Genomic DNA, 25,594 nt, shown 5'->3' on the forward strand with positions numbered 1-25,594 from the left:
CTGTGGGCATTGAGGATTAATAAAGTTTATATAATCTAATAACAGCATTCTCACTTTGTCAGATGCTGCCAGCCTATGCCGCTTATATTTCCTTTTGTCACCAGCATCAACCCGGTTAGGGCACACATCTGCCTTTTTATATCAGTGGCGTGTTATCCAAAGCCAATGCCTTCATTACTTTATGACCATCCAGTACCAGTGTCGCTATGTTGGCCTCACAACATGTCAACCAATGCCAGGCTATGTCTGCATCAACTTCACTACTGTATTCACCCATAGCAGTCGCCTCGACGTGTCAGCCCAGTCATCAACAGTGTGCAAGAATAACGTGCCAGCTGCAACACACAGCATGCCAGCCTCTCTGTGGTATCTCTGTGGTATCCAGCAGCTGTATAACACTCTCTATATGAGAAAAATCCCGTCTCCCAGTGCCAACTTCATTATTGCACCCACTATTACTAATGGTGAACACCAACACCACCTTCCCCATGGCGAGGATCAGCATCTTTATGTTTGGCGTCCAAAGCCAGCACCATCCCTTCTAATACCCGGTGCCTTAATATGTCACCTATTGTCACAGACGCCCTTTGCTGGCGACCCTTGCCGCTCTCTCCATCCTCGCTTTCTTCTCCCCTCCGGCGGACTCTCTTCCCGCCCCTGTGACGTCACTGCCTGGCGGCCGGATGCCACTGGGCTTGCAGCTCCGCGCGTATCGTGCCCGCCTGCTTCCGGTCGCGTAGGTACCGTACCGCCGCTGTCTTCCTCCCGCCTCCCGTCACAGGCGGACAGCTCTTCCTGTTTGGGATGCAATGGCGTAACGTACCCAGAACTTGCTCTTTTTTAATGCACATTCAGAGCGCCATTTTGCCGAGAACCGTTAACTCCATCGATCGAAAAGCTTGTGCAGGCGCTCAGATTCGTGTCGCATCCTCGAAGACTTCAGTGGAGCGAGGCTACAGTACCACCGCGTCTGGGCTATTGGCACCTAGCATGGCAAGTGACAATGAGGGCGACTTTTTCTATTACTTTGCTTACGGAAGCAACCTGCTCAAGGAGAGACTTCTGATGGCGAACCCGTCTGCGAGATTTCACTGCCGAGGAAGATTAAAGGTAAGCGCAGCGGCGGCGGAATGCACAGAACACCCCCGCTAAAAGGACAGTCGACGACAAGTCCCGTCCGTGAGCCCCCTGACCGTTTAAATGTTGCCATGGTGTCGCTATGCGCACGCGCTTCTCTGTAAACGAGACTTTCACTTTGGGCTTCTTCGGCTTTGAGTCGTGACTTTCAAATTTGAACATTTTAGTGAAGATCTTTATGTACCGTTAGGGCAGGAGGACTAAGTGACAAGATCGAAATACATACGCCAGGCTTGTAGTCCCAGCTAGCAGTTTTGAGGTTCAAAGTCCAGTTGTCTGTTGGATAGAACAGCCTGCCCACCAGAGAGGCGATCTGGACGGGGGCTCTCATGTCTGCAGTACTCTTTAATTTAATATTGTTTCTTTGTATCAGTATACTGCTGCTGGATTATGTGAATTTCCCCTTGGGATTAATAAAGTATCTATCTATCTATCATATAGTGCCTTTCATTATCTGTCTATCTATCTATCTATCTAACTGCATGTCATTTTGAACTCACCACCTGAACACCGCCGTGGTGTTTGCACATTGCACTTGGGTACACCGGAGTCCCACCATTCATCGCAACACAGACTGCTTAGGGTGGCTGGCAGCTGACAGGGTGAATGTACTCAGTGTGGTCTTGCACGGTATGCTGCTGAGATACTGTGGGCTCTGGCACGGTGGACCCCTGATCTGGAATAAGGGCGGTCCCTAAAATTAATGGATATCTGTCTCACCGGTGCTCTGTTCATAAAGTTGGTGCCACTTGTCAACAGTTTGGGTTCTTAATTTCTCAACACAACAATGAATGAGTGAAATAACACAGCTGTTGACACACAATTACACTTGTTGGGACTCCATCCACCCATCCATCCCTAATTTATACTTGCATAATGTGAAGAGCTGGTGTCTGCCCACCCTGGTGGTAATGACAGCAAGGCGGGTACACTTCCCACACACACCCACACAGAGTAAATTGTCAGTTAATCTAACGTCATAGACATCTGTGGGATTAGGATGGATTAATAATTATAAATATACTGTAAATAAGAAGCTGGGTGGATTGACAGACAATTGAGAGTCCGTTGAAACATCACAGAGACAGCAGACAGGCCTGGGCAGGTTTGTGGCAGATGAAGTTTAATATCAGCAAGTGTAAAGAATCTCATTTAGGAAGGAAAAATGTGAGGTTTGAATACACAATGGGCAGTCGGAAAATCAAAAGTCCAATTTATATGAAGGATTTAGGAGTCGTGGTGGACTTTACATGAGCAACTTCCAGTTGGTGTTTAGACGCCATTAAGAAGGCTCGCAGAATGTCAGCTTATATAGCGCCTTGATGTGTGGAGTACAAGTCACAGCTTTGTAACACACTGGTGAGGCCTCATCTGGAGTCCTGGGTGTAGTTTTGGTCTCCAAAAAGGACATAACAGCACTAGAGAAGGTCCAGAGAAGAGCGACAAGGCTGATTCAGGGCTACAGGGGATGAGTTACGAGGAAAGATTCAAAGAGCTGAGCCTAATGCTGGCATTTGTTAGATTTTAATTCATAATGGAAGGTCTGACAAGCAAATGTCCACCTTATGAGAAGGATTTAGGAGTTGTAGTGGACTAAGCTATCGACTTCCTGACAGTGTTCAGAAGCCATTAAGAAGGCTAACAGAATGTCAGGTTATATAGCGCCTTGATGTGTGGAGTACAAGTCACAGCTTTGTAACACACTGGTGAGGCCTCATCTAGAGTCCGGGGGGCAGTTTTGGGCCCACCAGACATAACAGCACAAGAGAAAGTCCAGAGAAGAGCGACCAGGCTGATTCAGGGCTACAGGGGATGAGTTACGAGGAAAGATTCAAAGAGCTGAGCCTTGTCAGGAGATGAAGAGGAGACCTGACTGAAGTGTTTAAAATGATGAAGTGAATTAGTCCAGTGGATCGAGACCATTAGCCTAAGTGCAAACATAACCTCCACATAAATGACTAATTAGAGACAATATAAGAAACTTTGAAGCTTATAAAATAAACCAGAATAAATACAATGTGAGACAAACAGCAATCATCCTGATCTTCTGGACAGAGCGGGTAAACAGAGAGAAGGGCCAGAATGTCACAGTCAGTTCCTGAACAAATGACATTGATGTTGTTTTTTTTTAAAAGAGTTTACTGAGTCAGCTGATCTCATTAATTTCGGGCGGTCGTCCCAAAGTCTGGGCACTGCAGAGCTGAAGGCCCCGCCACCCCTAGAGCACAGGGTAGCTTGGGGCACAACAAGAATCAGTGACCCTTAGTGTGCTAGCAGGAGCCGAGTGATGGAGGAGGCCACCAATGTGGGCCGCTGCAAGGCCATTTAAAGCTTTATGGCTCAACAGTAGAATGTGCCACAGGGAGCTGGTGACGGCCGTGATGTGCTCGCTGTGTCGGGACTCTTGTAGCAGAGTTTAGGGCTGTGATGGCAGTTCAGAAGGGCCACTTGCCAGTAGGGAGTTCCAGTAGTCCTTGTAGGATGTCATAAAAGAACGGACACGCTTCTCAGCATCGGAAAAAGAGAGGAATGAGAGAACATGGGATATGTTATGGAGGTGGAAGTAAGAAAGTTTTTTCGTGTGGGTAGAATAAGAAAGGGAGGAATAAAAATGACTCCATCATTCCTTGCAGAAGAAGATGGTCTGATGATGTTAGAGTAAATGAAAAGGATTTCGTTTAGTGCCAACTGTGACTGTTTTGTTGTGTCCTGGTGCACACAGAGCAGGATCTGCGGTCAGGACTCGGACACTGGACTACTGTACTGAACCACCCTGCGGCACGAAACGAGAACGCTGACTGATTTCTTTTTTTTCTCAGACTTTCATTGTTGCTTTTAAACCATGGAGCTTCTCTGGACCTCTTGACCCTGTCATTTTTTATGTCTTGCAAGGAACGTCTGCTGTGTTTTTGCAGAAAGAACAAGCACGATACTTGACTAGTGTCCAATTTAATATAGAATGGCATGTTGATGCAGTGCTCGGCTCTCCGCTCTTCTGCCCTCCGGCTCCAATAATGACACATTCAAATTGTGTCCTAGTTTGGGTGATCCTCGTCCTTGTGTTTATGAGCTCTGTGATAGTTTAAGCATATTTTAGTGTAACAAAACAGTAAAATAAAACACTTATTTGCATATCACTAGGCTTAAAAAAAGAGATGCAAATTGGATTCAGAAAAAAGTATGTGAACCCTTTGGAAATAACCACATTTTTGTATACATTTGAAGTAAAATACAGTCTGATCTTCATCAAAGTTACAAGAATGAACAAAAACAGTTAGTTTTAACTACCGTAATAACACAAATTATTGGATTGTTCTTGTACATAATGAATACATCATTCACACCTTCACAGATGTCTGTAAGCCCAAGGCTGATGAACAAGTCTGGGGTTGGCAAACACAAAGTCTAATCGGTGACCAATAAAGACTCGAGCATTTTGAGTTGGCTAATCATAAGGAGCATCTGCTGATGTGAACCATGCCTCGCAAAATAAAGAGAGCCGAGCGTACAAAACTCCAGTCCTGGCAGCAGGTTTTCATTCTCACCCTGTTCTTAATCAGTGACCTGTTTTTGATCCTAATTCACTTCTTTTGAGTTCTTTGTAATTGAGCTGCTGTTAAAGACTTGGGCCCCTTCATTGTTTCTTTTTTCTTATTTAGAAGCCAAACAAGAATGAGATACAAAATGAGCTAAAAGAGGACCGGCAAACTGTGACCATCGCACACTATCTGAAAATAAAAAGGGCGGAGGTCTCGAGAATGTTGATCTGCTCAGGACCCCAAAACATTTGAACAGAAAAGTGAAAATCAATAAATTTAAAAAAAATGTCTGCTATTAAGCAATGAGAGCACAGAATTAAAGAACGAGTTTAATGAACGACAAGACTCGGCGCCTCATTTAGCGACTGGTTGGAGTTTGAGGCCCTGACTTAGGTGGTCTTCTGTTAGCTCACTCACTTCACATTTCATTTCTGTTTGGGTGCCATTGAAGGAAAGAAATGAAGACATTCAGAGGAACGAAACTTAAAAAACAATTCAATTACAATTCATTCAAAAGAAGTCCATTAGCAGCAAAAACAGGTCACTAATTAAGAAAAGAGAAAACCTGCAGCTACTGCGGCCCTCCAGGACTGATCTGCAGTAAGAATTGTTGATTTGCATGAAGCTGGAAAGGCTGACAGAGTCGTTTCAATGTGTTTAAGTAGCCATCAGTCCACAGGTAGACAAACTGCATAAGTGGAGGAGATTTAGTACTCAGCCTGCTCTCGTCAGAGGTGGGTGTCCAGCCAAGATGATCTGAAAAGCGCAACACTCGGTGAGACCCCACAAGTAACGTGTCAAAGCTTGAAGGGACCATTTGAGCAGGTGAACATCTCTGTCCGTGAGTCGAAGACACTGATCAGGTATGGTGTCCCTCTGTCCGTGAGTCGAAGACACTGATCAGGTATGGTGTCCGTGCTAGGACACGGTCCTCCAAAGGAACATCGCTGCACGCCTGCCGTTTGCCGAAGAGCATCTTGACACGCGATGCTTTGTGGACTGATGGAAGGGACATTGAATTGTTCAGGTAGAACAGGCAGCAGTATACACGTATGATGTAAGACGAGGCACCGCGTAACAGCATGCAAATGGTAAGGAGCTTGTTAGGTTTTCCAAACAGTTGATTCTTTCGCTTATTCTAGAAGTTATTCTCTGTTTTATTTTTTTTGGGTGGTTCATGTAGAACAAGCGTCTACAACCTTTCCCTGTGAGCTACTTTTACAAAATGAAAATGGCCGAGAGTGGGCAGCATGGTGGTGCAGTGGGTAGCACTGCTGCCTCGCAGTAAGGAGACTTGGGTTCGCTTCCCGGGTCCCGCCTACGTGGAGTTTGCATGTTCTCCCCGTGTCTGTGTGGGTTTCCTCCCACAGTCCAAAGACATGCAGATTAGGTGCATTGCTGATCCTAAATTGTCCCTGTGTGTGTTTGGTGTGTGTGTGTTTGCCATGCGGTGGGCTGGCGCCCTGCCCGGGGTTTGTTTCCTGCCTTGCGCCCTGTGTTGGCTGGGATTGGCTCCAACAGACCCCCATGACCCTGTAGTTAGGATATACCGGGTTGGATAATGGATGGATGAAATGGCCGCGAGCTCCTCATGTTTTCTAACATTTCTTCTCATCGCTTATTTCAACCCAAACAAACTGAATAAGCTCGTTTCGCCTGAACATTTACAGAATGTTGGTGTTCACAACTCACATTTTGCATTAAAACATCACAAAAAATATTTTGTTCACCTGCAATTGCACTTTGGATGTCTGTCTGCATTTTCTAGCATATCTCACACTATTGAATTAAAACAAAACAATGCAATGCCAGCTGTTTAAGACTAAAATGAGTAGTTAAGGGTGGGGAGGCAACCTAAAATGTGAATTGAGCAATCGGTGCTTCAATAGCAAGAACTGACTTGTGATTCACAAACTGATTTGGTCCTCCAGGACCAATTCTACAGACCCCCTGTCCTAGAAGAAACGGCCATGTTGGCATAGGGATGTTTGCCCAGTTTGCATTTGTAGCTTACTGGTTCACATTGTGTAGAACTGGTCCCAGTACCCAACACTTTTCTTTTTCTAATTCTGTCATTTTTTCATGTAATAACTGCCAGTCTCCATATCTGATCCATTTCTTCCCCCCCAGATGTTCTACTCGACGCTGTGTGTTTGGTTTTTCTGCTGTTTTGGTCGTTGGGTGCGGACCTCCTTTGATTTACAGTGACTGTGCTCATTGCTTTCAGTTGCAGCCTCCAATTCTCTGCTAAGTAGGGGGTGTGAGTTTTATTTTTGAGTTTTGAGTTTTTTCTTTTCCCAAACATTCGTAAATGACCCTTATGAACTCGATTATTCACTCGATTAAATAGCTGCACACCTACTGCATGCATTGATACTGTGAGAGATGGCTGGCAGCTTATCCTGGCCAATACATCCACACTGCTAGATGGAGTCCTCCCTGCAACATGGAGGTGCCCCGGATTCCCCCAGGGCATCATGGGAGATGGAGTTCAGCTGCACAGCCCAGCTGGATACCGTGGGGGCAGCCAGGGGACGCTGCAGGGAGACCAGAAGATTATTGTTTCAATTATAACCCAGAAGTACTCCCAAGTCACAGGGACGGAAGGACAGAAGTACTTCTGGGCTGAAGAAAAATATCAATCTTCATCTGACCTGGAAGTGCTATCGGAGTGCTACAGGAGCGCTTCCGGGTCACAGACTATTTAAAGGATTGTGGGAAACCCAGCAAGCTGAGCCGGAGTTGGGAGGAAGTGTAACGGAGCTGCCGGGTGGAGAGGAGGATTTATTATTGTGATCATTGATTATTATTGAGTATTGTGGAGGTGGAGGTGCTTCATTAAAATTAATTCTGGTACTTCTAACTGGCGTCTGGATGTGTTGTCTGCAGGTTTGGAGGAGTGACAGTGCCCTCTACTATCACAATACCTAATGACTGACTGTAATGGAAGGATTTTTCTTTGTAAAAAGCAAAGGTGAAATAAAGAGAGGGAGGGAATCAGGAGTGCAGATGGGCGTTGGTCGCTCCAGCGCAAAGCCAGCTGCAAAGACTGATGTTTTGGGAAAAACAGCCGGGAATGTTCTAAAGATAGAGCCAAGGCTATGTAAGGAGTTGTTTTTCACTTCGAGAGGCTTTTTTCACATATAAGCATATTACTGTGTCTTCTAGCACTAGGCACTTGCCTTAGTCAGGGCCAAGTAGAAGAAAAACAATACCGTGTCCCGTGGAAGGGTGTGTACTGAAACTGATCACTTCTGTATACATTGCTTGCAGGTAAGCCACTTTTGGGGCAAGGACACACAATTAGTATATAAGGGAAGGTTCCGCCCTCAGTTTCTTTGGAAGCTCACCCGTAGGGAATGTGCGCACCGCCCGGTACCTTTGACTAGGCTAATGAGTTGATCCTCTGACGAGACTGGCAAGTAGGCTACCTCAGTCTACTGGTGTAGGATGATGGCTCTGGGTCTTTTGATAAGCACAAGTTTGTGTCTTTTGATATTGCTGTAAGCATAAGTTTGTTTCTTTTAATATATTACTGTAAGCATATACTTGTTTGTATAATCTATCGCTACTGCATTATATGTATTTAAATGGTATAATTGAATAAGTAAATTTTATTGAAGTATCGGACCTCTTCTCTCTGATTTTTGCCCACTTATTCTAAAGAACCCCTTGAACCATTTTCCCAAATCAAAACACTGACACTTCAACCCCAGTGATAATAATAATATGCAACGCTCAGTGCAGCTCACAAATATTCAGAAGAATACAATAGGAATAGAATCACGATAGACTCATAGAAACTTCTGGAAAAAAAGCAGCAAACCCCAAAGGAAATGTAAATAATTGAACTGTGTGAGCAAAAGAGAACAAACAGTAATAAAGTACGCAGTGCTGGAGGACATCTTGTGATGGGAGCGAGTTTTAGATTACAGACCGGGACGCAGTCGCCACGTCTTTACTCCTGTCGTGAGCACATCAGTTCTTATTTCATCAGCGTATCTAATGATGTTCTGGACGCCATTCCAATGATACAGACTGGCATGGAGACAACAAACACTCGTACCTGTTAACTGTACAAAAGACTAATGCGGAAGGTTCTCTGACTTTCAGGCCTCTTTCTATTGTGAGTTCGACTCCTGCTTGCTTTGTGGTGACCCACTTTGTGAAAAGTGAGCCAGTCAGTCCTTCGCCAACCCGCCATATCTTAACACAGGGTCACTGTTTTGATTTGGGAAAATGGTTCAAGGGATTAAAACATAAGTAGGCAAGAATCAGAGAGAGAAGGTCCAATACTTCAATAAAATTTACTTATTCAGTTATAACATTTAAATACATATAATGCAGTAGCGATAGATTATAGAAACAAATATATGCTTACAGTAATAAAAACAAACTTATGCTTACAGTATATCAAAAGAAACAAAGCTATCATCCTAGACCAGTAGACTGAGGGAGCCCACATGTCAGTCTCGTCAGAGGATCAACTCGTGCCTGGTCCCAAATACCAAACAGGTGTGCACATTCCCCACGATTGAGCTTCCAAAGAAACTGAGGGCGGAACCTTCCCTTATATACTAATTAGGTTGTAGCAACCGCAAGAAAAATGCAAGCAGTTCTTACACTTCACAACCCAAAGGGAAGTGGATGATAAAAGAAAGTTAAAGCAGCATTACCATATTCGGTCCTCGGCCCCTCTTGTCCCCTATGCACGTCCTTATATAACTGGAAAAAAAAAATCTCACGCAAAGGAAAGTGGGAATGAAAATATATTAACATTTACTATTTACATTTACGTGCCTGAGTGCTCATAGTGAATCCCTTTCCCAGACGCCCTCCCCAGCGCCCAAATCCGAATCCCCGGTTCGACGTAGACAATGAACAAAAGAAAATAATAATAATAATAAAATAATAATAATAATAATAATGTTCTCCGAAATGTCAAAAAAGAAAAATGTACTTAATCCACCTATAAGGAAAATAAATCCAGTTCAGTTCCTTCGGTGGAAACGGCTTCTCCTCGGACTATCACGAAGGAAATGCAAATTCCGAATCTGACTCACCAAACGGGAGCACCCGGAGAACACCAACCTGGCCTCTTCTCGGGGATTCGTCACCGGATTATTTATTCGGGGTGGCCACCCACAAATAGCAGACGTCCCTGGGTGAAGAAAGATCCAGAATGATCCTTTAAGCGCGGATAGTCACTCCTTGCCTTCAGCCTTTTCCTTCCTTCTTGATTCTCTTTCTTTTTTTTTTTTTCCTCCTTGATCCGCCATTCCCCTTAAATAGGAAAATTTTCCCGCCGAAACATCCTTGCCCCTCTCGGTTGTTATGGCAACCTCACGCCGGCAACAGGCAGCTGGAATACTTACCGGGCGGGGTCCTCCCAGACTGAAACTTCACCAAAGGTGCCTGAGGGCTATTTACAAGCACCCTTCCAGCCAACCTAATAAAGTGACAAACAGTCCAGGAGGCCAACCCGACTGTCAAGTTATGTAGCTTTGCTACATAGTTTCCCCAAGGGGGGACCGAAATATGGTTTAATGCTGCTTACATTTACGGTATCTATTTTGGACTCCGAGTTTGTCCCTTTCTGTACCCGGTAATTAATTGGTCCAAGCTGCTTTAAAATAATAGCTGGTCCTAGCCATTTGGGCGCAAGCTTAGAGGTAAATTTACGAGCAGCATCAGACAGGTGATGAGTTCGAACCCAGACCAAGTCTCCCATCTCATAGTGCACTTTCCGATGACGGGCATTGTAATACCTGGCTTGTCTTGAGGTTGACCTCACCAACCTAGCCCGTACCTTCTTTCGTAACTCCTCTAGGGCTGCCAGCGTACGATACTGGGGTGTATCTGGCAAAGGGACGGATTCCATTAACCGATCAAGTGGGCCTCTAATTTGACGACCCAGAGCAACCAGTGCAGGAGTTTCACCCATAGCCTCATGCTCCGCCATGTTAATGGCAAACCGTAATTCAGGAAGCCATTTGTCCCAGTCTTGATGACAATCTCCAACGTAGGATGCAACCATTGTTTTTAGGGTCCGGTTCACCCTCTCTGTTAGATTGCTCTGGGGATGGTATGCTGTTGTCAACTTTCGCTTTACTCCCCAAGCTAAATATAACCTTTCCATTATTTCACTGGTGAACTGAGGACCACGGTCCGATACAATGAACTTAGGGACCCCCCACCGAGTGAATATCTCATTCTTTAAGACGGTGCAGATCCGGTGAGTCTTAGCATCGGGCAGAGCAAAAAGCTCTACCCATTTAGAAAAATAATCGACTACCACCATCAATATAGTCTTCTTGGTGCTAGAAGATGGCAGTGGTCCCATTAAGTCGACTCCCAACATTTCTCCTGGCTCTGAAGGAATCATGGATTGAAGCTCCCCTGCTGGTTTACCAGGTGGAGATTTATACTTTTGACAGATCTGACATTTTTTAATGTAGTCCCATACATCTCTGCGGACTGATGGCCACCATGCCACTTCTAGTAACCTCAGTAGGGTTTTTAACTTCCCCAGGTGTCCACCAAAAGGGCTATCGTGATAATAGTGTAGAAACTCCAGTACATATTTTTCTGGGAGTACCAGTTGGAGCTTGGTGCCCCCGCTCTTAGATGGTACGGACCTATATAGCACCCCTTGTAGCTCTTTGAAATGAATGCGGCCAGGTTCAGCCTTAGCAACACTCTCCTTAAGCTCCAAACAGGCTGGACAGGTATCTTGAGCTTCTGCTATATCCTGCAAACTTAAAGGCAGGGCACACCACTGGCTTTGTGCTATAGCCATACACACCATTCCTGTCATCTCTGGTATTCTTGATAATGCATCTGGAACAATGTTGCTGCATCCCTTCCGGTAAAAAACTTTAAATGTAAATGATTGAAGGCGTAATACCCACCGGGTAAGGCGTGATGACACTTTGGGTTGATTAAAAATATAGGTCAGGGCATTGTGATCCGTATATACTTCGAATTCCACCCCTTCTAAAAAATGACGCCATTTCTCTATTGCCCAAACCACAGCTAAGCACTCTTTTTCAGAAGTAGAATAGTTGATTTCAGGGCCACGCAGACTCCTCGATGCATAGGCGATCACCTTCTCCATTCCATCCACTTTTTGCGTGAGGACCGCCCCGAGCCCTACATTGCTGGCATCAGTGTGTACCTGGAAAGTTAACTGTTGGTCCGGTTGAGCCAGGATGGGCGGACTTTGTAACGCTGCCTTTAATTGGTCCACTGCCTCCTGGCACTCTGTGGTCCAGTTCCAGGGAATGTCCTTTTTCTTCAAGTGGTTGAGTGGGGCAGCTATGTCAGCCATCCGTGGGATAAATTTATGATACCAGCCCACGAGACCAAGAAACCTTTGTAAACTTTTTAGATCAGAGGGCGGAGGGTAGTTTTGAATAGCTGAGGTTTTCTTAGGATCAACCTCTACGCCTTTTCCTGATACCACATGGCCTAAAAAATTAATCTGCGGTTGTGCGAGGTGACACTTCTTCACATTCAACGTCAGTTGGGCTTGCCCCAGTCGCTGAAAGACAAGGTCCAAATCCCGGAGGTGTTGGTGAAGGTCAGGGGAGAAAACAATAATATCGTCTATATAGACGAAACATATCTTCCCGATCAACCCACGCAAGACTTGCTCCATCAAACGCTGGAAACTTGCCCCCCCATTCTTCAGGCCAAAAGGCATGACCCGAAATTGGAACAAACCTTCTGGTGTGGAAACCGCGGTCTTATGTATGCTGCCTTCTGCCATTCGCACTTGCCAATAACCACTGCGTAGATCTAATGTACTAAAGATGGCCGCTCCGTGCATGGATTCCAAAATCTCCTGGACTTGAGGCATGGGGTATGCATCCAAGAGTGTTTTGGCATTAAGTCCCCTGTAGTCCACACAGAATCTGTATGTTCCATCTGCTTTCTTTATCAAAACTACAGGTGCCGCCCATGCTGATGATGAAGGCTCGATGATCCCTTGTTCCAACATCTTGCCGATATGTTCTTTAATAATCCCTTTCTTTAGGGGTGAGACTCGATAAGTGCGATGACGCACTGGAACCTCATTCACGGTGTGTATGTCATGGGTAACTACCTGTGTTGCCCCCAGCTTCTCCGTCCATACATTCGGCCATCGGCGAAGCAGAGGTTTAACTTCATCCAGCTGGTTTGAAACAATATCCTGATCCAGGGTCTCACAGGCCTCCAACTCTGCGGCATAAAATCCCAAGTATGCCCCATGCAGTTCTTCTCGGACCTTTGCTACAAAGGGATGCTCCCCACTGCCTGGCAACATGTATTTTCTAAGATGGAAATGAATGGTCATCTTTACTGCAGTGATAGAGTCGAGCCCAAGGAGCAAAGGCAATGACAAGTGCGTATCCTCCAGAATATAGGTATCCATCTTCCAAGCCACATTATGGAGTACATATCTCAGCGAGACCTTACCCAGGGCCCGTGCTCAGTCCCATCGGCCATGATAAACTTAATGGTCGAGGTAGCCAGGAGTTTTTCATTCTGTCTGGCTATTTTGTTCCACCAGCTTCTCTGCATTAGAGTGAAATGGCTGCCTGTATCTACCACTGCGTCCACACACCAGCCTCGAATATGGACTGGGATCACCAAGAGGGTAGCTATAGTGGATACTACTGAGACGCCTGCCTCAGTCTGGCCACCTTTTGATTGCTTGGTCGATTTCGAGGATTGGGTTTCCTTTTTACTGGCATGAACTCTCTCCCAGTAGCCTTTGTTAGATGCCCAATCACGTTCGACTGCACTCCCAACCTTTACCAAACCATCCACGGTCGTCACAATCCCTCTCAGCCCCCCGGCCAAACGGGGGTTACAGGCATTCAATATTCGGCGGACTACTTCTTCTTCCTTCATCTCAGGTCGCCATCTCAAACATAGAGCTCTATAATCATAGGCAAAATCTCGGATGCTCTGTGTTGGCGCTTGAACCATGGACCGAAGTTTTTCTTCTAATTCAGCCTCATAATCTTCTGGGAGAAACGCCTCCAGGAAATCCTTCTTAAAAGCATCCCAGGTGTGGATGGTCTGTTTGCTCGCCTGCCACCAACTTTTTGCAGGTCCCTTCAAGGAGGCATTAATCACCCCCAAAAGTTCATCTTCCCCCATTGGAGCAACAGACAGAAAAGCATCTGCCTGTTCAACGAAATTAATTATGTCCTCTGAGGTATATGACTCTCCCAACTTAGGAAACTCCATGCGAAGGGACGGTACGGCTGGCGGAGTACACGAATGCACAGTGCGGACTGCCTCCCGGGGAGTGGAATGCGCGTTCACTGATCCAAATGAACGCAGATGACTCCGCACTTCGCGCCGAAGATGTTCCTTCCATAGCTGATCGCGCCTCTCCAGGCATTGCACAACATCCCGCTCCAGCCCAATTATCTGCTCCTCCACATATTCTCGCATTTTTCCTATCGAGTCATCTATATAATTTCGCAAAGCGTCTTCGCGAGATAGGGTGCTGTCAGCCATGGATGAGATCCGCTCGTGAAGTGCTTCGATCCGCTCCGTAATCTCAGCAAGCAGGGGCAGAGCGCCATCGTTATCCGCCTCATCAGGTCCAGGCGAATCACTCAGGTACATCGAATGCAGCAGGCTCGTTCTCTCTCGGACGGCCGAATGGGCCCTTACCGCAACGTGGCGGCTACCGGCTACCACTTCTTCACACAAGGAGTCACTCGGCCGGGCGATCGCCTGCCCCGATTGCCCTAAAGACATCATGGATGATTATTTTATATTATTTATTTATTTAATTTTTTAGTGAATGGGCTAAAGGAAACCAAAATATGCAAGGTGCTTATTAACTTCCTCAGAGAGGGCACCACTCTGTAGCAACCGCAAGAAAAATGCAAGCGGTTCTTACACTTCACAACCCAAAGGGAAGTGGATGATAAAAGAAAGTTCCGCCATTCCCCTTAAATAGGAAAATTTTCCCGCCGAAACATCCTTGCCCCTCTCGGTTGTTATGGCAACCTCATGCCGGCAACAGGCAGCTGGAATACTTACCGGGCGGGGTCCTCCCAGACTGAAACGTCACCAAAGGTGCCTGAGGGCTATTTACAAGCACCCTTCCAGCCAACCTAATAAAGTGACAAACAGTCCAGGAGGCCAACCCGACTGTCAAGTTATGTAGCTTTGCTACAAGGTGTCCTTGCCCAAAAGCGGCCTACGTGGAAGCAGTGCATGCAGAAGTGATCAGTTTCAGCATACCCCCTCCTTCCACGGGACACGGCGCTATTTTTCTTCTACTCGGCCTTGAGACTAGTGCCTGATACCAGAAGACACAGTAATATGCTTACATGTGAAAAAAGCCTCTCGAAGTGAAAAACAACTCCTTACATAGCCTTGGCTGTATCTTTAGAACATTCCCGGCTGTTTTTCCCAAAACATTAGTCTCTATAGCTGATTCTGCGCTGAAGCGACCAACGCCCATCTGCTCTTCTGATTCCCTCCCTCTCTTTATTTCACCTTTGCTTTTTACAGAGAAAAATCCTTCCATTACAGTCACGGCGGGGGCCTGCTGGAGCCAATCCCAGGCAGCACAGGGTGCAAGGCAGGAAACAAATCCCCGAGCAGGGCACCAGCCCACCGCAGCTTCGTGAAAGGTGCCGTAGAAAAATAAAGATGTATTGATGGCAACAGTAATGACATGGCACCGTGCCCATGGAGCACATACTGACATAACACTCGGTGGCCATTGTATTAAACTATCTTGTGCTCGGTGGCTTTTCTTTTTATCTCAAACAGCCCGAATTCTTTCTTCAGAGCAAGAGCTTTGATTTAACGAAGAGCTAGAAACGTTCACTGGCCATTTTGGTCCTTGTTGACTGAACAGCATCATGTTGTTCCTGCAGATTTTAAAACTGTGGCACTTGGGTGCTGTATTGGGATCTTGAGGCTGTGCATGTTTTGTGACAGGTCAGGTCATGTTGGGTGGCATGCACTGGTACAGCATGTTGCTGCACCCACCACATGCCAAAACAACTCAGGACTCTGGTTGGCAACCCACAGTCCAGTCCCGCCCATCTATCTGCTGCAGTCAGGTGTTATGTGGGCGTCCCTTTGGCCACTCGGGTCCTCAACAATGAGCCGAATCACACCACATGGCCGTAGTCCCTCACCATGCAGGTCATGTGCCTCATTTGGGACTCCATGAGCAACACAAAGTCAAACCAGCAGGACCCACAGAGTCTCCAAAGAGACACAGGAGTCCAGTCTTCATGTCAGGTCCGTGTCTCACAACACAGGAAGCACCAGGACTCTGAAAACTTGGATATCTGGAGCGCCACACCCCCCTTTAAAGTGACCTCATGACCCCCCATGCTCTCCCAATCCGACTACTGACTTCATAGGAAGAGTCACATGAACGTCACCGCCGAGGTCAGTAAACCTCTCTCTGCAGACAGACACACTGCTGATGGCCGTACCCAAGAGGTCATTAAAGGTCCGGTGCCTTATTATTATTTTTTGTTGCCATAAAGGGATTTACTTTGGGATGACGTGGCCTGACGTGTGCACCGACAATCCTGTCACAGCCCGAGTCTTTCACTTGACGTGCCGTGTGTCGTAGTCACATGATTGGCTGTTTGGAGGAGCAGGCTATTTGCATTTTGACGGCTATTATTATTTCAAATATTGATCTTGCTTTTGGCTCTTTCAAGTTATTTGCTTTTCTCAGTAGTGCAGACTCGTTTGCATTATTAAACGGAGTCCCGGTGTAAAAACTCAAAAGCAGTTAGTAGAGGACATTAAAGGAGTTCTTTGAGAAGACAAGTCTTTTATTAACTCGCCGTGTTATGTTTGTGTGGGGGTCAGGCAGTGGTCCGCACGTACACTTGAGACCAAGGTCTCCTCTTCATCGTGGAGGTTCTGCCTGCTATTGAGGAGTGTCTTTGGTGACCGGCCGAGTGCAATTATCCAGTTTACTTCAAATGATTTTCTTAAGTGCAGACAGTGCACCCCTGCTGAATTTGTAAGTTTCCTCACTTACCGTCTTAAGTTTGCCAGTGGACATCCGGGCCTGTAGCTGTGCCTTCTTGCAGCGCCCGCAAGGTCCCCCTGCTCAAGATGTCAATCCGTTACGGCGTAGTGCGTTACCAATGGTGCTGTTGGTGACTCTGGTGGTCTACTGCTTTCAGATCATTAACAAGCTCCTCCCGTGTAGTTTTGGTGCCGATCCCTCACGTTTCTCATGACCATCCTCACCACCCCATGACGCAAGACCTGGCATGGAGCTCCAGACTGAGGGTGACTGATGGGCATTTTATATTTCTGAATAATCGCACCAACAGTTGTCACCTTCTCACCAAGCTTCTGGCTGGTGATCTTGTAGCCCACTCCATCCTTGTCCCTGACGTCCTTTGACAGCCCCTGGTGGTGGAGAGGCTGGAAAGGAGAAATGGATTCTGTGGACAGGTGGGCTTCATATACACCATGAGATGAGATCAGGGGTTTCTGTGATTGATCGATTAATCGATTGATTGATTGTAATCTGTGTGCCACGTGGGTACACAGCCAGTCTGTGGGAGCCAAAATTCTGTAGGGGATCAAATCCTCATTTCACTCAATGACATGCAAATCCATTTATGACTTTGATGTCATGGGGTTTTTGATTGATATTCTGTCTCTCTCCACTAAAATTAAACCAGCATCCAAATGAGAGACGGTTTGTTTCTTTGTAAAGTGAGCAAACTAGCAAACGCAGCAGGGAATCGGATCATGATCCCCCCACCACTGTATTTCTGGTTACTTCTGCAGGAGTAAAAGTATCAGCAGTGCGTTGAGGACGGTGACATGGAACAGCAGCCAGTAAACCATAATAGTAGTTGTGGACATCGGGAACAGTCATCGCCGATACGCTAACGACCCAACTGGGCTTCACTCTCCCAGAATATGAAACCATTGGAGCAGGAAGTATTTTAAGATGGAGAAGCTTTTATCGGTGGCCCCTCTGCATCATGACCACCTTTTTCCACCTCTCAAATGTACACAGTTTTTAATGTCTGGAAAACATCCCTCCATCAATCCATTATCCAACCCGTTATATCCTAACTACAGGGTCACGGGGGTCTCCTGGAGCCAATCCCAGCCAACACAGGGCGCAAGGCAGGAAAAAAATCCCGGGCAGGAGTTTCCAAAGTTTTCTTCCATTTTTATTCCCTACTAGGGTTTTCCTTGTCTTCTTAGAGTGTCAAGACTGGGGGGGGGTGTCAAAAGGCAGGGCCTGTTAAAGCCCATTGCAGCCCTCCTTGCGTGATTTTGGGCTGCTTTACACAAATCAATTGGATTGTCCTGTTTTTTGATGTTTCCTCACCTTCCTGTTTTACGAGAAGGTCTGGAAACGAAGCGCCAGGAGCAGTCCTTTGGTAAGGCTGTTGTTTAGTTTGGGTTCTGTCAGGTAGGTGCCGTGTGTTGTAAAGTAAGCACTGAGACCCCACACTGTTGTTAACAGAAGTTTAATTCACTGTGAATGTGCGTAGGATTGAGCTGGGTGAAAAGGAGCACATTCATGCGATATACGCTAACCTGGACATTTGCTGTTCTGTCTCTCACATTCAGGGTTACAGTCTGAAGTTTGGAAATTTTCAAGGCATCACTAGCAAAACATGGCATGGAGGCTTTGCTACAATTAGAGAAGCGCCGGGAGATGAAGTGTGGGGCGTTGTTTGGAAAATGAGCACCAGTGATCTACAGTCACTAGACCGGCAAGTAACTTTACTGTTTACTGTATTCAGGACTTGCTACAATTTGACAAAAAATGATTTAAGTTTTTAAAGGTCTTATTGATTTATACGGAAGCGTATTAAGGCCACGGAGAAGAAAAAAAAATACGGACACAGTGGGGGGAAAAAAAACGTATATGTCGAGACTAAAGTTGACATGTTGATTTTATTCTCGACATTTCCACTTTATTCTCACCGTTTATGTTGAGATTTAAGTCGACATGTTGACTTTATTCTCGTAGTTTGTCATTACAACATCGTAAACCACACTTCATCTTAAAATGAATGTTTAATTTACTAGATTTTCTCAAACCCCATCATAACTAATGTAGCACATTAAATGCTTTGTGTTGTGTTCCCCGACCCAGTTGTTAATCGCTATGCACCTTTTAAACTCACTTCCTCCTCACTGAGAGGCGCCACAGGCAGCGATCGTCACACATAATACATTAATTTCATGATATTCCTGCTCTCAGAACATTTAGAATGCTAAGATAGATACTCGATATAATACCGATTAACATGGGTCGGTGAACACTTAACAAAAAGCATTCAGTTTGCTACATTAACTTATGACGGGGTTTGAGAAAATCTAGTAAATTAAACATTCATTTTAAGATGAAGTGTGGTTTACGATGTTGTAATGACAAACTACGAGAATAAAGTCAACATGTTGACTTTAATCTTGACATAAACGGTGAGAATAATGTGGAAATGTCGACTTTATTCTCAACATAAGTGTCAAGATTAAAGTGGAAATGTCGAGAATAAAGGTTTTATTCTCAACAAAAACTTTTTTTTTCCTCACTGTGTGTGTATTTTTCTTCTTCTCCGTGGCCCTAATACACTTCCATAGATTTATATTATTTACATTTACTTATTGAATGAATTTAGTGAAACTGTCTTAAACTAAATCGTCTCGATCGGTGATATAGCTTACTATTATATGGATAAAGACTTGCTATTTGCCGGCCTGCTTTATTCTCATAGCCAAGACCGTGAGAATAAGTGGACTCGGTGATTACAGACCTACGGCCCTCACTTCAGAGGTGATGCTGTCCTGTCTTGGGTCTGTCACTGACTCCCTCTTGTCTGTCAAGAGTTCTGTAGCCAGTGGCATTAATATGGAACTTCGCTGCATCATCCAGCATTTGGATTCTCCTAAATTACGCCAGGGTTTTGTTTGTAGATTTTAATTCTGCATTTAATACAGTAATTCCAACCATGCTGAAGAACAAGCTCTCGCATCTGAATGGATTATAGACTTCCTGTCTCATAGGAAACAACAGGTGAAGCTGGGGAGGAGACGAATCTCTGGCCCTTTGACCATCAAAACTGGCTTCCCTCAACACTGTCTGCTATCTCCACAGCTTCTTTCCATGTACACCAATGACTGCTGGCTATCAGTCTGCTACAACTCTTGAAGTTTACAGAATGGCACAACCTCATTGGGCTCATCTCTAACTGAGACGAGTCTGCCTGCAGGGAGGAGATCAGTCATCTGGTATCTTGGTGCGGCCAGTACTGCCTGGAGCTCAATGTGCAGAAGATAGTGGAGATGGTAATACATTGCAGAAGGAGTCCAAGCTCACTGACTCGTATCACACTCTGCACTTACTAGGAAACATGGTGGAGTCTTTCTGTTACCTTGGCAGTTTTATAGCTCGGCATCGCATGTGAGAGCTGATTAGTTGAATCACTGACAAAGCTCAGCAGAGGAGTAAAGAAGTTCAACCTTCCAGTGACCGTTGTGGTGCATTTTTCTGCTGGCACCATTGATTCCACTCTCACTTCCTCTGTCACAGTCTGGCATGCTGCTGCCACCACCAAAGATAAAGGCAGATTGTAGTGTTTCACCCAAAATGCAAAGAACACGACTGGCTGCCATTTGCCGTCATTCCAAGATTTATATGCTACCAGAATTGTAAGATCATAGCTGACAACAACCATCCAGTGTACAATAACCATCCTGGACGTGGACGATTTAGGAGACTTCCTTCTGGTGAGAGAATGAGGTCAGTCAGGACAAAAACTTCACACCACAACAACAGCTCACTGGTGAATCTGCACAGGTCCTGATTATGTGGGATTTGTTTATCCACGCAGTGTGAATAAGGGATCTTTCTTTCTTTCTTTCGGCAAGTGTGCCAAAGTCAAATTCCTAGTACATGTAAATGTACAGTGGGTATAGAAAAGAATTCCCCCCCTTTGAAATATTCCCAATTTTTTAGCTTTACAGCCTTAAATGAAAACACAAACACTAATATTTTTTCCAGCTTTACTTACTCAATGCCACCTCTAATATCCAAGTGAAAGATATCACAGCTACAGTTCAGAAAAATGATAAAAAATCAAAAACAAGAAATCCTGAGATGCATAAAGGACCCCCACCTCCCCCCCAAACTCACTCTGGTGTCAGTGCCCCCCATTTCCATTGCGGTTACTGGCTTCCTCCCACCTGTGCTCAGTTGTAATGAGTGTGATTAGTGAAGCTGTTCCTGGTCCAATCATTTCCTTGCTTGGTAGAGCAACTGACAGCAAACAACTGACTTTGGTGGCAGGTCACTTTCAGAAGATCTCAGGGACAGAGTTGTGGATGGACATAAGGCAGGACATGGAGACAAAAACATCTCAAAGGCTTCATCAATCCCAAGGAGCTCAGTAACGTCCATCATAAAGAAGTGTTTGGTACGACTAGGACCCTCCAAACTGGATGGAAGAGCATGGAGGAAACTGGTAAGAGAGGCTACTGAGAGGCCAATGGCCACTTTGAAGGAGTTACAGGATTTGATAGCAAAGAGTGGTCATTAATGGTGTGCAGGTGACAACAATTTCACAAGCGCTCCTCCAGCATTGTGGCTTGTTCAGGAGGGTCACACTTCTCAAGGAAGGCCACATTAAGGCTCATTTGAGCTTTGCCAGAATGCACCTTGAAGATTCTGATGCCAAAGTGGAAAAAGGTCTTATGGTCAGATGACACCAAAATCAAACAATATGGCCTCGATACCAAATGGTCCACCAATGCATCTCACCATCCATAACACACCATACCTACAGTAAAGCATGGAGGGGGCAGCATCTTGTTGTGGGGGCCTGGGACTCTCATTAGGGTAGAAGGAGAAATGGATGGGGCAAAATACCGTCAAACTCTTAAGGAAAATCTGCTACCCTCTGCCAGAAAGTTGAAGACGGGCAGAATGTTCACCTTTCAACACAACAAACAAGCCGAAGCACACAGCAAGACTGACCACACGGTGGCTGAAGGAGAAAAAAGTGAATGTCCTGGTGTGGCCAGTCAGAGCCCAGACCGAAATCACAGTGAAAATCTGTGGAAAGATCTGAAGATAGCAGACCACCAACACTCACCATCCAATGTGACCGAACTTGAACTTAAAAAGCATTAAAGCAAAAGGTGGGTCAACAAAATGACAATGCCATTGGGGGGGAGATCCTTTATTAATCTCAGTTGGTCTTGTTTTTGATTTTTTATGATTCTTCTGAACTGTAGCTGTGATGTCTTTCACTTGGGTGTTAGAGGCTGCATTGAGTAAGTAAAGCTGGGAAGAAATATTAGGGTGTGTGTTTTCATTTAAGGCTGTAAAGCAAAAAAAAATGGGAGTATTTTTTAAGAGGGAATTCTTTTCTATACTCACTATACAGGTGCTGGTCATAAAATTAGAATATCATGACAAAGTTGACTTATTTCAGTAATTCCATTCAAAAAGTGAAACTTGTATATTAGATTCATTCATTACACACAGACTGATGGATTTCAAATGTTTATTTCTTTTAATTTTGATGATTATAACTGACAACTAATGAAAGTCCCAAATTCAGTATCTCGAAAAATTAGAATATCAATTAAGACCAATGCAAAAAAAGGATTTTTAGAAATGTTGGCCAACTGAAAGGTATGAACATGAAAAGTATGAGCATGTACAGCACTCAATATTTAGTTGGGGCTCCTTTGGCCTGGATTACTGCAGCAATGCGGCGTGGCATGGAGTCGATCAGTCTGTGGCACTGCTCAGGTGTTAGGAGAGCCCCTGTTGCTCTGATAGTGGCCTTCAGCTCTTCTGAATTGTTGGGTCTGGCGTATTGCATCTTCCTCTTCACAATACCCCATAGATTTTCTATGGGGTTAAGGTCAGGTGAGTTTGCTGGCCAATCAAGAACAGGGATACCATGGTCCTTAAACCAGGTACTGGTAGCTTTGGCACTGTGTAAAGGTGCCAGGTCCTGTTTGAAAATGAAATCTGCATCTCCATAAAGTTCGTCAGCAGCAGGAAGCATGAAGTGCTCTAAAACTTCCTGGTAGACGGCTGTGTTGACCTTGGACCTCAGAAAACACAATGGACCAACACCAGCAGATGACATGGCACCCCAAACCATCACTGACTGTGGAAACTTTACACTGGACCTCAAGCAACGTGGATTCTGTGCCTCTCCTCTCTTCCTCCAGACTCTGGGACCTTGATTTCCAAAGGAAATGCAAAATTTACTTTCATCAGAGAACATAACTTTGGACCACTCAGCAGCAGTCCAGTTGAGACGCTTCTGACGCTGTCTCTTGTTCAAGAGTGGCTTGACACAAGGAATGCGACAGCTGAAGCCCATGTCTTGCATACGTCTGTGCCTGGTGGTTCTTGAAGCACTGACTCCAGCTGCAGTCCACTCTTTGTGAATCTCCCCCACAGTTTTGTTTCACAATCCTCTCCAGGGTGCGGTTATCCCTATTGCTTGTCCACTTTTTCTACCACATCTTGTCCTTCCCTTCGCCTCTCTATTAATGTGTTTGGACACAGAGCTCTGTGAACAGCCAGCCTCTTTAGCGATGACCTTTTGTGTCTTGCCCTCCTTGTGCAAGGTGTCAATGGTCGTCTTTTGGACAACTGTCAAGTCAGCAGTCTTCCTCATGATTGTGTAGCCTACAGAACTCGACTGAGAGACCATTTAAAGGCTTTTGAGTTAATTAGCTGATTAGAGTGAGTGTGGCACCAGGTGTCTTCAATATTGAACCTTTTCACAATATTCTAATTTTCCAAGATAATGAATTTGGGACTTTCATTAGTTGTCAGTTATAATCATCAAAATTAAAAGAAATAAACATTTGAAATACATCAGTCTGTGCGTAATGAATGAATCTAATGTACAAGTTTCACTTTTTGAATGGAATTACTTAAATAGGTCAACTTTGTCATGATATTCTAATTTTATGACCAGCACCTGTATATGGCCAATAGACATCAATGTTAATAAGTGCAGTACATTGAGGTTGTACAATATATTGGTATACTGCTAAAGCTACAATAATGTTCACTTATATATTGTGTAGCATCGTAGATTTTAAAAATATAATTCTTAGTTTTTTTGTTTAATTGTATCATGTGATTTGTTCTTCTATTTGTCCATGTTAAGTGACACCCAGAATCTCCTGCACAGCACTGTTTGGCATGTGTCTCACAGTTTACAACCCGTATGTTAGGCTCAGACCACCGAAGTTCAAACTCTCACACTCCTAAAATATTATGACGATGTTCATATTGCAGGCCTACAACTCTGTTCTTTCTACTAAGTGTATAAATCTTTGTTTTCATTCAGCACTGTTGTCCTCAGACTGACAGTGCTCAGTCAATGCTTTGAAGATGTCATCTATTTATTTGTTTGTTTGTTTGTTTGTTTGTTTTGCAGTCAGGAATGCAGTTATTCACCACTTCTTGCCAACGTGGAAACTGAAAATGGTGAACTCCCTTGTCGCACTTACCAGATGAACAACTATGTTGACAAATGTCCTTCTCCTCAATATAAATACGTAAGATAACAATAGTGAAATAAGGATTAACGTTTAATTTGTAGTAATACTGTAAATCGTTTGCTGTAAAGAGGTGTTGGCTGGCACGAGGCTCTGAGAGCAAGGGCACCACTAGGGTGGCACAAGAAAGACCGAAATTAACTGGACATGTAAATATGGGAGTGGAGGGGCAACTAGGGAGTAGTTTGGCCGGATTTACAGGTGCATCCCAATAAATTAGAATATCATCAAACATTCAATTCATAAAGTGAAACCGCTATATTCTACAGATTCATGACACACAGAGTGAGATATTTCAAGTGTTTATTTCTTTTCATTTTGCTTATTATGGCCTACAGGTAATGAAAACGCAAAATTTAGTATTAAATTACTGAAATAAATTAACTTGTTGATGATATTCTAATTTATTGAGATGCACCTGTATACTGGGTGCCCTAGAAGTACAACAGGTAAGGGCAAACGTTACAGGGGGCAAGAGGAATGCAGCCTTTGTGGAAATCTAGAGAGGCAGCAAAGTCATGGGGGACTTGATGGGACTTTGGAACCCCCCCACTCCCCCAAACCCTCCAAGGCTGGTGGAAACAGCACATGGGCGTAGGTAAATTGAGCTTGGACCATATTGTCTTTTTAGAGGTGGGAACAAGCACGCAGCCATCTGGGAAACTTCATTCTGTTAGGTGACTCGTGGTCGGAGACAGGAAAGGGTTAATACTGTGTTGCCCCTTTAAGGCAATCTGCTTGGAAACCAACAGATGGCCCAGAAGTACACGGTCATCTAGAGCAGGGGTGTGCAGTGCAAGTCTGGGGGGTGCGCAGTGTCGGCCTGATGGGTACACAGTGTCGGTCTGGGGGGGTCTCCATCTCCTGCTAGGTGGTAAACTGCTGGTTCCTTTGTTATTTGGATCTTCTTGCTAATGAGTAGCTACTCGGCTGTTTAAGACTAAAATAAGCAATTAAGGGTTCAAAATCTTCACAAGCAAGACAACTAAAGTGAAGCAGGAAAACATCACTTGAGCCACAAGAACGTTATCAGCAATAATTGACTTCTCATTGAGCAATTAGGTTGGAACAAAACCCTGCCACCGGTGCTCACCCTGATCCAGAGAAGGTACTAGAGTGGTGTCTCTGTACCAAGAGCTGTGCCACTCGTGATGCTGCAAGAGGTGCCAGGGTACTGCAAGAAATAAACCTTTGAGGCAGTGAGAGGGTCCATTTGAGGTGACAGTTCAGCCGGCGTCACATGGAATAGAGAGCGGGGGTGCTTTGGTGGAACTTGACTGATGTTTTCTGGAGAACACTTCAAAACGTGTAGGTGTAGCCTGACCCTGAAATAACAGCTG

At 45.0% G+C, this 25,594-nt stretch overlaps 1 protein-coding gene across 1 annotated transcript in view; it reads left to right on the top strand.

Annotated features, from left to right (window-relative positions):
- Positions 1-716: 716 nt before the first annotated feature.
- ggcta (gamma-glutamylcyclotransferase a) overlaps positions 717-25,594 on the top strand; it is a 37,118-nt gene continuing 12,240 nt past the window's right edge. Inside the window, exons 1-3 of the mRNA XM_039736475.1 lie at positions 717-1,110; positions 18,279-18,424; positions 24,134-24,254. Coding sequence (XP_039592409.1) covers positions 805-1,110; positions 18,279-18,424; positions 24,134-24,254 — 573 coding nt within the window. The 5' untranslated portion in view covers positions 717-804. The remainder of the gene's footprint in view (positions 1,111-18,278; positions 18,425-24,133; positions 24,255-25,594) is intronic.

This window comes from Polypterus senegalus, chromosome 15, assembly GCF_016835505.1.
Source record: "Polypterus senegalus isolate Bchr_013 chromosome 15, ASM1683550v1, whole genome shotgun sequence".
Lineage (NCBI taxonomy): Eukaryota > Metazoa > Chordata > Cladistia > Polypteriformes > Polypteridae > Polypterus > Polypterus senegalus.